The sequence below is a fragment of the Colias philodice genome, chromosome 2, assembly GCF_061535455.1.
Source record: "Colias philodice isolate Cphi_HAF_F1 chromosome 2, ilColPhil1 Martin Lab GWU primary, whole genome shotgun sequence".
Taxonomy (NCBI): domain Eukaryota; kingdom Metazoa; phylum Arthropoda; class Insecta; order Lepidoptera; family Pieridae; genus Colias; species Colias philodice.
The window spans coordinates 8646900-8663531 of record NC_143087.1 but is presented as its reverse complement, the minus strand read 5'-3'; the positions used below and the strand labels follow the sequence as shown (position 1 = coordinate 8663531).

Below are 16632 nucleotides of genomic sequence, written 5' to 3'. Positions count from 1 at the left end.
ATAAAGTCTTTAACTTTGAAACAAAAAAGGATAAAAAGATACCAAGCATACAATCGAATTAAATTAAAATATCCGTTTGCCTAAAACTTTCTTTTTATCTCGGCGACTCGAAAACAGATTCCTTTGATAAACCCTTTCACAAATTTTTGTAAGTTTTGTTTCTATACGAATTTGGAGAGGCTGCGCAATTTATTTTCGGTTTGTCTTTATAACAACATTCAAGTCTCCTTTTGTTCACTGATTTGTATTTTTTTCGCTTTGCAATTGTAATTTAAAATTATTCTGAATGCAAAGGGTCCATTTTAAAACATGGTTACCTCGTGGTTTCTGTATCGTGTACCTATAGAATTCATGTTCTACATACCTAATTATGAAAATTCAGCAAGTTCTTATAAACATTGTTCAAGTTAATTATTGTTTTATTTTACTCTCCGTAAGGCTGTGTAGTGTGTAAATGATTTGACGTACTCATAAAATGTACCTAAAGAGACGCAAAACGATAATTAATGTAATATTATGATTTATAAAATACACTTCAATACGCTTTAATTATTCACGAAGTCACGCGTCAGATATTTATGTAATTTGCAAACAATTTTCCATCGGCTGTGCGTAGGCGAATATTTTCCGAGAGTGTTTTGTATAGACAACGCCTCCAATTTAGCGAGAAGGTGCCCTCACCATTGAATTTTCATCACGAGGAGGCTGGAGGGATGTTTGTTCACTTTTTGCGGGCTTCTGGAGCCCCCCGTCTAATGGACCGGTTTCTGATTTTTCTGAACAGCCAACTTTCGTTTTGCACGCCTCATAAGCGAAGCGTTGAGGTGGGTACTACTGTCACTTCGCGCAAAACATCTGATTTTTCAAACTTAAAATGTCTTTATGTATCATACATTGCACTTGTAAGATAATACATACACACACATATTAAGAAAAAACACTATTTTTAACGTTCATGATATTTTTGATGTCATTTTTGTTATTTAAACTAGTTAAAAAACAGTTTAAAAAAGTTCTGTCTTGGACGTCCGTGTGTCTGTATGTGCGGATCCTTTTTCTTGTTAACACAATAGCGACCGAAATACTTTACTAATCGAGTCTTTTTTTTTCTCTTACGCTTGAGTATGCTCAGGAATAGAACCCTTTCATTTTTCAGGGTCTGATTCGATGTGGTTTAATTGTTATTAAATAAACAAAAATAATAATTAATAAATATTTATTTAAAAAAAATTATGAGGCGTGTACTTTTGGATTTTCCAAATTATTTGTTTTATTATCTACGCCATTCGCCTTACCACATTTCGTTTTCAATATGCGAAACTTGTAGGTATTTATTATCATTTAACGTAGTTTGTAATGAGTTTATAGCATTTACGACTGTTTTCATATTGGCAATCAATATGTTATTTGAATAATATTTACCTATCGGCCGACTTTATTTTGAAAACATTTTATATGGAATTTAGTCACTAAGTATTAAGTCATCACTGATATAATACATACATATTATTGAACAATATGTATAGATTATGCAACAAGTGTTGGTGATGTGTGATAGATAAAAGATTTTCAAAATATAAAACTACGTAGTTACTGTGTAACATAACGTCTAGAACTATCTCAGTGTGATAATATATATGATTGACGTTGTTACACCCATGCCATGTTTTATGTAATTTGCAGCGAGTGTTGTGTCTAAATTTACGTATATTAAAAGAGATATTGCTAAAGACATGTATACGATGCTAACGGATAATTTCAAGAGATATAAATTGTTTTAATATTGACAAGATAAATGGGTACTTGTTCAATTCCAACGATAGCATAATTTACTGCATTGTTACTGTGTCGCGACGACAATAAAGGATGCGATTAACTGATCGTCTTCATGCTGACCTAAATATTAGAGTCGGTATTAGCGGTTAGGTATTGTGAAGCAATTCTAAGGGCATTGCGTTAAGATATGATTTTGATTGCAGGGTTGAACCTGGAGCCAGGTTTTATGTCGCCTATGTCACCGCCTGAAATGAAGCCGGACACAGCGATGCTGGACGGTGGAATGCGTGACGACGCGACGTCTCCCCCTGCGCTCAGGAATTATCCGCCGAACCATCCTCTCAGTGGATCGAAACACTTATGCTCGATATGCGGCGACAGAGCGTCGGGCAAACACTACGGGGTGTACAGGTAGGTAATAAAAGATCATTTTTCGGTGATCATCTCTTGTTACGTCTATAACATATTTTGTGCTCCCGTTTCTAGGAACGCAAAGCACTGTTTCGTATGATTAAACTTCGCCGAAGGAAATACGAAATACGCAGTGGGTATTACGTTCCGCTTTTCCTGAAATTCAAATTAATTCAACCATTCACAAATAGCTGAATTCATTTGGATATAAAATATATTTTAAAGTACCTGAGCGTTACTCGACTTGTGTAAATGATATAGAAAACGGTACAGTTTCAATAATTAACTTAACAATATGTAGAGATGGAATGAATATGCCATTAGGTAGTTTAATTTAAACAAATACAGTTGTTACAATGCGCATAAAATTATGAACCAAGCGTGCGAGGCATAAAATCCACATTCAAACCAGCTGCGTCTCTGATATTAAACTGCTGATGAGATTCCAATTGATAAAAAATAGTAGGTAATAGGAATTTATTGAACTGAACTTATTGAGGTTCTCGTATAATAGATAACTATTGAAAAGAAAAGTATGCAATAGAAACACCTACATTATTCGTAGTCTAACGTTTTGTTTTCAATTACTTTCGCATGGCAGATGTTCCATAAATGTGGATAGATTGCGATCCATCAGAGTCAGAGTTATAAATAAACCCACCGAGGCCTATCCATTACATAGGTGCTTACGGGATCATGAGAACTGCAGTATAAGTCGGTTTCAACTATTTACCACACGATTGAACATAATATTCGCTACGTAATACTAGAATATTATTCGCATATGAGATGAAAAGATTAGCTTCACTGTCTGCACGTTCTATCGCCATTTTCGCTATAAAAATGTATATCTACTCGAACATAATTGTATATAAAGACGTCTAGACTCCTAGACGGCAGCTATAGTTTAAAATTAATTGTATATACCATGTAGTTAGGTATTCCTACAGACAGGTACACTGTCGGTGGTATGTAAGTGAGCGATTTGACTGTGAAATGCTCAATCGATTTATTATTTTCCAAAGAGCACGGTGGCGTGGGAGGCGCCCTGTGTACGTATAATCGTATAATTCTATTCAACCTTTACTCATTCTGGATTTATACATTATTGAAACAATTTACAATTCTATCGATCGTCGGCCGCTCGTAATGTCATGCAAGAGACATTTTATTTTCACCTTGAGAATGCTTTATGTTAACAACGATATAGTCGAGGGCAGGTAAAATGGATCATGGGTGGCGGGTGTAAATTAGTTTGGAAATATTTGACTTTCTTTAATGCATTAAGCGAAATGCGTCACGTGCCATCGCATGTGCAAACATTACAGTGATTGCATTTTCAGACAAGATGAAAATGTCGTCTCTTTTAAGTTTTAGTTAATGTTCTAAACCGCTACTGACATGTGTCACGAACAAAGCATTTTTTAATTCAATTGCAGATTGCGAAATTTCTTTTGATTTGATCGAATTACAAAGTAGGTATAGGTACGTAGTAATGTATGTTCTTTTTATCTTTCATTTATAAAGTAATACGATGGAATACGATTCCAGTTAAATCGTGCATAAGTCATCCACTTGAGAAGTAATCATGTGAATAATGATGGTTGGAGCGAGGGCTCCTGCGATTCACCCGATCTTCATTAGTACTGATGTTGGTACAGCTGACTGTACCTACTTGCCATGTACTCATGTGTAACAAGCATTCCATTTTTCAAGGATATAAGTGGTCACAAAGACTAACTCACAAGTCGCCCATACGCTTTGCCCTTTTAAAAAAAATCATAGTTGACATGATGATGAAATCACATTATCGCGTCTAAATAAATGTATCCCTAATATCCGTGCATACCTATCTGCTGAAAAATATACTATTTATTACAAATATAACGTTGGAACGAAATAGAAAATAAATCAACTATAATTGACACAGTTTATTCAAAATATACGCCAAGAAGAGTCCGCACGTTTTCAGGGAGTTGCTAAATATCCTCACGGTCACAGTGTTGATCATTTATCATTTTTCAATAGATCGCAGACGAATAATTGTACCGGACCGTCCTAACCGATTCGCAACGCTCTGACCATGGCCAGAAAAATGTTTTATCGTTTAACCTCGTCAATCAACAGAATCGATCACATATATCACCTAAATATAATCAATTTTGATTTTATAGTCCTCTTTTGCAGCATTATTAATTATTTGACTTATATAGTATATTGTGTTATTGTATTGATGTTCTGTGTTTAGCCTTTAGCTGTAAATCCGGCTGTATGGAATTTTATATGATGTCATCAAAGTTATTGAGATTAATTCACTTATCCGTACAGTGTGGAATAAATGAAACAACATACATTTACCTACATTGGTTTGGTTTGGGACAATTTGTCATCTAAAGAATATAGATTATAGATAGTGATAAGGGTTTTTAGATTACGATAAGTTTTTAAATATGCTACCCTATCATAAATACTTGTACTACAATACGATTATAATTCAATTAAATTCGCAAATTTATATTTTCAGTTGCGAAGGATGTAAAGGCTTCTTCAAACGGACGGTTCGAAAGGACCTTACGTACGCGTGTCGAGAAGAAAGGAATTGCATAATAGACAAACGGCAGAGGAATCGATGTCAGTTCTGCCGCTACCAGAAATGTCTCGCGTGTGGTATGAAGCGGGAGGCGGTGCAGGAGGAGCGGCAGAGGGCGGCGCGGGGGGCGGAGGACGCGCATCCTAGCAGTTCTGTACAGGTACACTATACAATATGTACTAGGGATACACTCTATTTAACACACACATAATCATTCAAAAAAGAAAGCAAAAGGGAAAACTATTGTCTATATTAAGAAGGTACAGGGTTTTATTTGTTACTATCTGTGCCGCGCGGTTTCAACCGCATCGCTCCGCTCCTGTTGGTCTGGGTGATGATATATAGCCTATAACCTTCCTCGATAAATTGGCTATCTAGCACCGAAAGAATTTTTCAAATCGGACCAGTAGTTCCTGAGATTAGCGCGTTAAAACAAAGAAACAAACTCTTCAGCTGTATAATTTTATTAGCTTACCGCCCGCGGCTTCGCCCGCTATGTCTAAAACCTAATAAATTATATACTAAAACCTTCCTCTTGAATCACTCTATCTATTAAAAAAAACGCATCAAAATCCGTTGCGTAGTTTTAAAGATTTAAGCATACAAAGGGACATAGGGACAGAGAAAGGAAGATAGAAGGCGTTCATAGTAAATCTACACCGAAACTCTATAAAACTATTACTTATTATTAGGTTTACTATTACCATGCTATTTTTTTTAATTGGTAAATGGTAGGTACCTTACTAGTTACTACTATTGCCACAGCTATTGCTTTTTTTGGACAGAATTGACACCCGTACCAAAATCTCATTGAAGCTATTTTAATATCTTACAGTAGGCACTAAATTTACCAATCAATTTCAAGTCTGAAATATATTTAATTAGATAGTAAAGATTCTACCCTGAGAATACATATAAATAATTTGGAAAATCCAAAAGTGCACGCCTCATAATTTTTTTTAATAAATATTTATTAATTATTATGTTTGTTTATTTAATAACAATTAAACCACATCGAATCAGACCCTGAAAAATGAAAGGGTTCTATTCCTGAGCATACTCAAGCGTAAGAGAAAAAAAAAGACTCGATTAGTAAAGTATTTCGGTCGCTATCGTGTTAACAAGAAAAAGGATCCGCACATACAGACACACGGACGTCCAAGACAGAACTTTTTTAAACTGTTTTTTAATTAGTTTAAATAACAAAAATGACATCAAAAATATCATGAACGTTAAAAATAGTGTTTTTTCTTAATATGTGTGTGTATGTATTATCTTACAAGTGAAATGTATGATACATAAAGACATTTTAAGTTTGAAAAATCAGATGTTTTGCGCGAAGTGACAGTAGTACCCACCTCAACGCTTCGCTTATGAGGCGTGCAATAAATGTATTCTAAGATTCTACCTACTTCTTTGTGAAGTTTGTGAATTGTGTTGCGATGATATCATTTTATTTAAATAAAAATAACAAACATTATATGTTGTTGTCTTATAAAAAATAAACCTTAAAAAATTAAATGTAGGTACCTACTTATGTAATTAATATATATAAATCTCCACCCCGTCACAGCTATTTTAAGCACAATCAACTATCCGAGCCTTTCATTGGGTTCACGCTTTATAAACTTGTAAACCAAAATGTATTATACGTCTCATAAACCCTCTGGATTCAATAATATTCTCAGAAAGTCTTTAACGATCGGAGTGCTGATAAAAACTTCAATTCGGTTTAGTTTTCGGATGCGGGTTCGTTTGTTATCCAAAAGACTTATATTACATACTTAATTGTCATCGATCCGCAGATTATTTGCCGATTAAACATGTGACTGAATATAAACAAGTTAATAAAACATTGTAATAAAACGAGAACGAATTACTTGTTAATCAAGGGGCCATAAATCTGCTCCGTTTCTAGGTAATCATGAATGCTAGATTGATCCTGAATTATTACAAATGTTGAATTTAATATAATGGCTATTTTTAGGTATGTTTAATACAGCCAGTGGGAAAGGTATTCGCATACAAATAAACGTAATAATTTTATGTTGATTTCGTAAATCAAGGTCGCTCGGTGAAGGCTGTGGTCTTGCAGACAATTCAACAAGTTTATATTCGACTGGACTCCGCCATGTTTTTAATTGTTATTATATTTTCCTGTTGTTAAAGGGTTCACTTATCTTTTTCCTTGAAATTTTATGTGGGTCGTGGGACAAGCATGTGTTGTGCAAACATTAGAATATGATGGGATTATGTATTTCAATGAAGTCTGTTCTATTTGAAATTATTGAGTAACATATCATCTAGTAGGTATAATAATTTATTATAATAAATAATAATATGCAGTGTCTGTATTAGCTACATTAGGGTGAGGCGTGTTGTAAGAGACAGAAAATGTGCGTCATGCCTTGGGGATTCATTTTTAGCAACCAAATACAAATTAGTAATTGAGTATGCTTATTTTTAACACCATAAGAGCTAAATAAGAGTCACAGTCGATGTGTACTTTATGACTGAAAGTACTATAGACACCCTACTTTTGGCTATTACATATAAATACTGTCTGCTGCGTGTAATTTGTTATGACCAAGTCTAGTTTCCGGGGCCCTTTATTTGCTCAAGGACATTTGTATCGCATCATGTCATCATATGATGTTATATTTTGAGAGATAACAGGTTATATAATTTGATTTCCTCTTTTTGTTTGCGAAAGAGTTTGAATATATTACAGCCTTTTTATTTTTGTTGGGAATGTGGGATAATCCGATAAGTAGTCTGTTAAGCATAATATTTCATGAACATTTATAAAATTACATTTAATATTAATGTTTACCAAAAATATATACCTACCTATAGTACTATACAAAATTCGCATTTCCTAGAGGGTCGATAAGTAGGATCGGAAGTAAAGATAAAGAACAAATGCCTGATTCTATAGTTCTTTCACGTACAAATAAATGTGTTTTTGTAAACACATAAAAGTTGCTTTTATGAGCAGAAGTCATAGTTCAACTAAATTGAGAATCTCGTATATATCACACAAACATTGTCACAAATAGAATAAAATAATTATTTTTCTTTGATAAGTGCTCAGTTTATACAGCGACCTGCACACAAAAACATATCACATCATATCTATTTATTTTCATTATTATTCACATTACTATGAGACAGGTTTTGTACATTTATATTCAAATCCGTGGAAATAATAACACCATATTATAATGTTGAAATACCTATGAAATATCAATGATATATCAAAAGGAAACCTGCGGCTATGAATTTACATTTGTATTTTGATCTTTTATTGAATATATTTCTATCGAGGAATATTCTTTACATCTTTATTTTGATCATATCGTAATAGCATCTAAAATAGCTACGCTTTTTTTTGTTCATTTAAACATTGCTAATAAGTGATGCGCCTTACTTTACTGTCGATCGATAAATTTAGATAAATTAAAATACATGTTATCATGTCTAAAATAGGCAATATCAACAAAGAACAAGTTACATATAGATAAATAGAAACGTATAGATGGTATAAAATTTCTTTTAAAACCAATTAACCATTACCATTATCCATTAGTACAAACACAATATATCCATTAAGGTTAGACGGGAGACGGAAATACTAGAAAAATATGTTTTATTCTATTTTAATTGTAATTTTTTAATATCTATTTCAGGAATTGTCGATCGAGCGGCTATTAGAAATGGAGTCGTTGGTAGCGGATCCCAGTGAGGAATTTCAGTTTTTGCGCGTAGGGCCCGACACTAACGTGCCGCCGCGGTACCGGGCGCCTGTCTCTAGCCTTTGTCAAATAGGTAAGCAAAACCTTAAAATGAAAATTTTCCAGATGTTACTTAGAAGTACTTCTGATGGAGTATGGACGCTGTAGAAATAGTGTTGGGGAAATTATCAATCATTGTTTACTAGGTTTAAATAAATAATTAAAAATATGGATATGTTTTATCATACTTAATTCTAATTTGTATTCGTAGTTGGAGAGCAACGCCATCTATTGGCACACAAAGCAATAAACAATACTGGACATCAATGTCCCTAGATGGCGCTATAATGTATAACTTGTTTTCAGTGTACATATTATTGAGTGCTGAGTATATTCAATGATTTAAAGATGTGTTGCGAAGTTTTTAAAAATTATTATATTATATCTTTAAAAGAAACAGAAGGGGGTGATTTTGCTTTATACAATGTTATCATCAGCCCATATACGTTTGAAATGCTTGGACACGGGCCTCTTATGAGGGTATAATCCACTACGCTGGCCAAGTGTGGGTTGACGGATGTCACATGTCGTCGAACTTTTGATTCTTCGAACTCACGATGTTTTCCTTCACCGTTCGATCAGTGGTTATTTTAACACCATGCGCAGATAAATTGAATAATCAATTTATTTCTTGCAAGCTCGTCTGATCACGAACCCACAACCGATTTCAAGCCCGAGGTCCTCACCACCGAGCTACCACTGCATATAATATACTATCAAATTCAAATTCAAATTATATTTATTTGCAAGAATGTAGTTACAAATTATAGATGTTTAATTACAATATTATGTGGCTAATACATTCTACCAATTGATTGGGTGTGCAAATATTGAAATTCAATGATGATTAAATATAAATTATAAACTCTACAATAATACGCCCAACAAATTGCAGGTAACAAACAAATAGCCGCGCTAGTGGTGTGGGCTCGTGACATCCCCCACTTCAGCCAGCTGGAGATGGACGACCAGGTGCTCCTCATCAAGGCGTCCTGGAACGAGCTGCTGCTGTTCGCGATCGCTTGGCGGTCTATGGAGGTGCGTGCAACTGAAAGGGAAATAGATAAATGTACAACTATTAAAATTAAAGCAATTTTTGAGATACAGTTACTTGTTATTAGCTTTTGTTTAAAAATATTATAAAATAAGATACTTTAGTACTCTTTGATGTATTATTTCGTATCATTTCCTATCGTATATTTGTATAATTATTTTATTTTTTACTGTTGACATTTGGCCGAGTTGTAGTTACAAAAAATTATTAAAATTGGTACATAGATAAATGAATAGAAAATTGTGTTTAGTGTAATTTATATAATGCTATTCATTGATACTTAAATATAGTGTTTCATTAAGCAATTGATATTATTCATTTCAGTACTTGGAAGACGACCGAGAAAATATGGACGGCACGCGAACCGTCTCGCCGCCGCAGCTCATGTGTCTCATGCCAGGTTAGTCTCATTTTATCATTAATCTTTAATTCATATACAACATTTTTGGGACAAAAAGGAATGTAAATGAGTAACGATCAATTTAACACGCTTAAGCTTTAATGGTTGATTTCACCATTTGCTTAGGTCTATAAGCAAATGGTGAAATCAAATCCCCGATAGGCTGTTTGACACATTTTACATACATCATCCGTCGTTTGTTTGTCAAGCTGTGAAAATAGATAAATATAAATTTCCCGTCGGTGTTATTTAATCTCGTTATTATTTCGTATTGCAGGCATGACGTTGCACCGCAATTCAGCGCTCCAAGCGGGCGTGGGGCAGATCTTCGACCGCGTGCTGTCGGAGCTGTCGCTGAAGATGCGCGCACTGCGCATGGACCAGGCGGAGTATGTCGCGCTTAAGGCCATCGTGCTGCTTAACCCAGGTCAGTGGGCAAGAAAGTTTTAACGTGATAACGTTTTTAAAATCGTTTTAGTCGGGTGACATGTTAAGAAACTTGTGTCACACCAAAACCTCACGAGCGCGATCGCAGGTATAACGAGAGAGAGACGGACCGATCTCCCGTCTCATCTTGAGCGCTGCCACCAATAAGACGTTATCACGTAAACATCTCGATCGTAAACCTACTTTACAAACAACCATTTTTTTATGTGGAACTTGATTAACTTGAAGGGGCATTAGCTAAATGTTGCACGAAATTTGTTCCAACAGTGTTAAAATTAGGGATCTTTTATAGCTTTCTACTGCAGAGATAAAGCAAAAAAATGGTTAGAAAGTTTTATGGACTCGCTAATTAAGGATTTTTAAAATCGTATATATAGAAAACAAAATATCGAATCGTATATCTATACAATTAGTTTGAATATAAATGGGAATAATGAAGAGATGATTATTTTACTTACAGATGTTAAGGGCTTGAAGAATCGCCAGGAAGTCGACGTACTACGAGAAAAGGTAATAAAAATATTCGCTTAAAATATTTTTATCAATTATCATATCACATTGAAATTTTCATGTGAACTAGCAAACATGACAGCTAACAAACTGACATGTTTTTAATATGTATTTGTACTATCACCATTGAGATAACATTACTACGTATGGAGGAGACACCACGAACAAAATCTGTGCGCCATTTTTTGCTCTAACTAAGTTTAAAAAAAATGTGTGGTTTTATGAAACCACGGTAAAAGTGAAACTGTTCGAACGGTTCCGAACACTGCTTTGTGTAGCGCATGTCGCGTGACGGTCGGCTGCCGAGTAGGTATACCTACTCGGAAGCCGCGATACACGCGACATGCGCTACACAGACCAAAAAGTTTGAGACGATGTAATAAAAGTTTCACTTTAAAATTATTATCTAGTTAGGTACTTACCGATGAAAGTTATTCCTTTGCACTTTTCCGTATTATTTGTATTATTTGTGCAATATCGTAACACACACGAAGGCATATTTGATGCGTTTCCCTTTAAAACAAATAAAAAATGAGCGTGCAGTTACGCCATATGGCGTATGTTGAGCGGAACATAAGTGATGTAGGCGGTGTCGTCTCCATATGTATATCTCAATGACTATCACCAGATGTTCTCGTGCCTGGACGAGTACTGCCGGCGGTCGCACAGCGCGGAGGAGGGCCGGTTCGCGTCGCTGCTGCTGCGCCTGCCCGCGCTGCGCTCCATCTCGCTCAAGGGCTTCGAGCACCTGTTCTTCTTCCACCTGGTGGCCGAGGGCAACATCGGCGGCTTCATCCGCGAGGCGCTGCGCAACCACGCGCCGCCCATCGATGCCAACTCGATGTTGTAACCGCACTGGAACATTCGAGAACGTTCTAGAACGCTCGGCTTGGCAACCTCGCGCGGCGCGTGCGGCATCCGCGCCGAGCCGTCTCGAAGCTTCTAGAATCCTTGAGAACTTACGGGCGCTTTGGCAACCTCGCGCTGCACGTGCATCGACCGCGGCGTACCTTCGAAGACATTTTCGGCAACCTCGCGCGGAACGTTCGCTCATTGGCGCCAAAACTTCTAGAACATTCGAGAACGTTCTGGAACTTTCGAGTTTTGCGAACAGCAACGCGTGTGCCGCGGTACGCTTTATGGTACATAGTGAGTTGCAGGATAAAACCTTCTTTCTGTCATTGCGTTTTACTCATTTGTAAAACTAATATTGAGCTTAGTGTTTGCAACTGTTTCCTCTAAAGATTAGTTTAGAAGTACATAATTCGATCTTCTAACTAGCTATGTTTTATGACAGTAGAATTTCAGTTACGTATATGTAACGTACTCGCGGCTTACGAGTTGTAATCTGTCTTGTTAGGATATTAACCTATTCGATCGATTCGAGGTTTGGATTATAGGATTTGTTGTTTAGAATGTTCGAGACAGTGTTAAGTTATATAGCAGTTATTCTGTAACATTAAGTAACCAGTTGAAGTTTATGTTTCATTATGTAATTTTAAATACCTATCCATATTAATTATAATAACTAAAATAAGTATGCGGCGGGGCCGCTTTACATGCAGTGTACAAACTATTTTTGTTTAATTCATACTAAATGTATAACTATAATATTTAGAGTGGAATTATTTTCACACTTCGTTTTGGTCTAAAACTTTTGAACCCGCGCTCCAACTATATAAATATATTAGCATCGTGTTAATTATTGGGATTAAATGTAATAATATTTTTAAGTTAATTTTAATTTGTGTCACAATATATGTGGCAACCAAAGCTAGAGTTTGTCTATGACGTAAATTTCTTGTATTTATTTTTCTGATACAGTTTATCGTCTATGCATTTAGTTCAAGTTAGAACTTTCTTATTTACTACTTATACAAATTTACTATCTAAGAATCATAGGAGAATTACTATTGTAAGGAATTAGGTGTCATTTATAATTAATAAATCTTATACACGCAGTTGTAAGTATTGTCATTCCGTAGTGTAAAGCCCCGGATTTATGAATATCATGAAATTTTTAAAGAATTTTATCCAGTCTTGTTTTAATCGAAGAAATCGGCTTACCTTTTGGTTGTTTTAGTTGAAATTTATACTTTAGTGTCCAAATATAAATATCATAAGTCGAATCTCAATTCGAAGTACAGTGAGAAATAAAACCCGTCAGATCGAGACGCGTTAGATAGTGTAAATGGGGCCGCCTCTTTTGTAACATAAGTTTATAATGTAATCATCGCATTAATAGTTATATTCTGCATATAGATGTTAACATAAGTAGTTGTTTATTGTTTAAAAAAACGTGTAATGAAGTACTTGTTGAAGTGCCGTAAAATATTTATCGACTGAGTTACATTTCTACATCACATTGTCTTTGTTCGGTAGGCGCGTGTATTTTTGGTGCTTTAAAATGCATTAAATTGCATATCAATATGCGTAGCAAACTAATCGTTAGTAACATAAAATAAATGATTTGTAAATATTTATTGCATATAATTTTTATACTTCACATACTGAAGGGCCTATTACTGTATGTATCGTCTAAGGCCAGTTTATTTCTACTCGCGAAGAACAAGTACGAATTTCGAGGACAGCTACTAAAATAGCCAGTATTACGAACCGAAAAGAACGTTATCGATACGATACTGTTATTTACTTTTAAATGTATAAATAGTTGCACTTTTTGAATTTCTAGAAGACAGCTCAATTAGTGACTTCAATTTTAAAATTCTGTATTATTAGATAGAAATGTTTAATGTTTTAATGTCGTTCTAAAAATAGTATCTATCTATAAAATTATTCAATATATTTTGTTATATTGTATGAATAAACTGTTGATGTTAAAGATTGGTTTATTTCTATGGACGGTTTGAAAATGGATATGTTGCAGCGGTTGTGAGATGATTTATATTGACGTTCACTAAATATCTGACTAAATTTAAGTTATATTTTTTGTATAGACATAGCTTTAAGATTAATGGTGAATAAATAAATCATCAAAATGTTGTCTTTTATTGTCCTGCATGCCTCTTTTTTTGAAATAACAGAACAGTACAACATATATTGTATACTCTATATAACAATACTCGAGGGACTACATATTTGAACGTTGTGTTGTAAGAACAGAGAAGCAAATTCTGTGTTACAATAAAAAGATCGTTTCAGACTAGTATAATTTATAATTTGATAAGCATGACCCAAATATTGACGAATAATATATTATTAAATAGTAATAATTTATTGGATTTTTACTTCCTAACGTAAAAAAGTTGAACAGAGACATTACCTTGAATACGAAGGTATCTGGGGGCACGGTAGTGCCCCCGCCAAGACGAGCCAAGCGAAGCGCACGGGCACTACCTACCTTTTCTCGAAGCGTTACATATACACCCTACAGAATCTACTATATTTATTGCGTTAACATTGGACGAAAGTAAAGTGGTGGATGTAGAAACTACAGTGGGGAGCCCATGTCAACACCGCTGCAAGTAAGCTCAGTTCAACAGCATATGCAGTTAAAATACGGCTAGATTGGTTTATTTCGGCTACTTTCATAGCATTATATCCTATGGAATTCTACTGTGGGTCAGGGTTGAAAGATATAGAAACTATCCGATAAGATATATTAGAGTAGGAGATAGACACTGTTATGGCACAAGGAACAGAAATAAAATTGAAATGCCATTTTACCGCTTAGCTAACGTTAAAAATTCATTTATGACTCAAGATATACGCTTTTACAACAGAATTCCTCATTGTATTAAAGAGTTTAGTAGTGCTAAATTTAAAACTTATGTAAAAAAAATACGTGTGACACTCGAGGACTGCTGCGGTAAAGCTATTGCATAGCATCGCATCGCTGTGCCGGTTGGAGTGAGGGGAGTTAGGTTTTTTCGTTACGGAATTTTTACATTCGGTCGCCGCGCTCAAGGCCCGCAATAGAAGCTATGCAATAGCTTAAAAATGTATTAGTTCAGAGAGCCTATTACAGCGTTAAGGAATATATGGAAGATTAAAACCCATGGAGGGTTGTCGCGTAAGAACCACAGGACAGTTCTTTTGCACATATTATGTAGTTTAATGCGTTTAAAAGAGCGATTATTATGGAGTTTCTTGCCGGCTCTTCACCATAGATACTGCTTTTCGAATCGGTGTTAAATGTTAAAATAGTGCTTTTATAAGAAGTCTAATTGAATAAATAAATGTTTGAGTTTAAGTTTGATAAACAATTTTAGTGCTTATTTGCGTATAGCGTAAATCTATTTATATAGTATCGTATTTTCGTCTGACTTTTTTTGCTACACCAGTTTGAATTGAAATATGATAAACATGGAGATCTTGCTTTAAATTTTATGGTATCACATATAGATTTTTTTGTTTTGTCTTTAAATACCTCAAAATGTTGTATTGTTTGTCATATATTATAGTCTTAGGGCGTATTCAGAAAGAAAGCTTGAAACTTATAAGCGCTTATCGGCGCTTGTCATGTTCATATATTTTCCTGTCAGTGCTGTCAACCCGCGCAGGAAAATATATGAACATGACAAGCGCCGATAAGCGCTTATAAGTTTCAAGCTTTCTCTCTGAATACTCCCTTACTTGCAATTATAGTCTTAAGCGCGTCACACACGGTGAAGATACTATAATATTTTATCTTAAGATACTGTAATATTTTATATGACCCACAAGATTTCGGGTTATTTGTAACAGGATGGCGGTTCTACAGGAGTCTTAGTACGCAATGACAAAAAGAAAAATGATGGTCCGAACGCTGATACCGGATGCGTTATCACCGTGTGTGACGCGCTTAATGCTACTTTATTCGGTCTGTTATATATCTGTGGTATTTGGTACGTACCACTTAAGTGCAAAATGGTGATTTTTGAGTATGAGCGTTTGAAAGTTTTCACGGTTGCTACCCTGTTGCTACAGATCGGAATAAACTCTTGAGTAAAACAAATTTATGATATTTAAATGTCTATTATGTTCAAGTTTTGAACACTTACAAAAAAAATAAAAAAAATGTTCTAGTTCAAGAGTAATTGTTACTTAACATGTTTGTACCAAAAGAAAAAAATATGAAAATGATGTGAAAATGTCTAAAACGTGTGTACTTAAGTGGATTAGAGCATATTTATTTGTACTCTTAATTAGTATTTATTCCTATTTTTACCCTAATGGAAAGGATTTTTCATTTTTTTTTTTCGACGGAGACATAAACAGACATTAAAAAACAAATATTATGGGGAAACGTCTTCCATACAAATAGATTTAACCATATATAAAAACAAAAACGAATAGGAGTGTGATTTGCCACAAATAAGTACTCATAAAAAAGCCAGGAAATATTGTGATTTTCGTGCAATATGCAATTCCCTGATACTCTCTCTACAAAGTAAAATCCTAAAAGTAGTGTGTATGTGCGTGTGTGGTTCAGAAGTCACGGTAGTTCGCTTGCCTGCCGTGCTAGATGCTGCGGGATCAATCCCATCAACCGACATCTACGAATGTGTCTTTTTCAGATGCATAAGTAGATTCTCTAATAACCAGAGATACATCTTCTATAACAAGAAAACATCATCATTTCTAATAACAGGAAAAATCGTGATGGCAACCGGGATTTTGGTCTGAAATCACCAACCAGCAGGGAGCA

General features: G+C 34.9%; 1 protein-coding gene across 3 annotated transcripts in view; it reads left to right on the top strand.

Annotated features, from left to right (window-relative positions):
- The window catches only part of usp (retinoid X receptor ultraspiracle), a 35380-nt gene extending 21399 nt beyond the window's left edge, over nt 1-13981 (top strand). For all 3 annotated transcript variants that reach the window (XM_089707082.1, XM_089707073.1, XM_089707063.1), the window contains 8 exons: nt 1980-2187; nt 4712-4937; nt 8467-8605; nt 9467-9609; nt 9950-10025; nt 10303-10452; nt 10933-10982; nt 11611-13981. In XM_089707082.1, coding sequence (XP_089563208.1) covers nt 1980-2187; nt 4712-4937; nt 8467-8605; nt 9467-9609; nt 9950-10025; nt 10303-10452; nt 10933-10982; nt 11611-11832 — 1214 coding nt within the window. In that variant the 3' untranslated portion in view covers nt 11833-13981. The remainder of the gene's footprint in view (nt 1-1979; nt 2188-4711; nt 4938-8466; nt 8606-9466; nt 9610-9949; nt 10026-10302; nt 10453-10932; nt 10983-11610) is intronic.
- The last annotated feature ends 2651 nt before the right edge of the window (nt 13982-16632 follow it).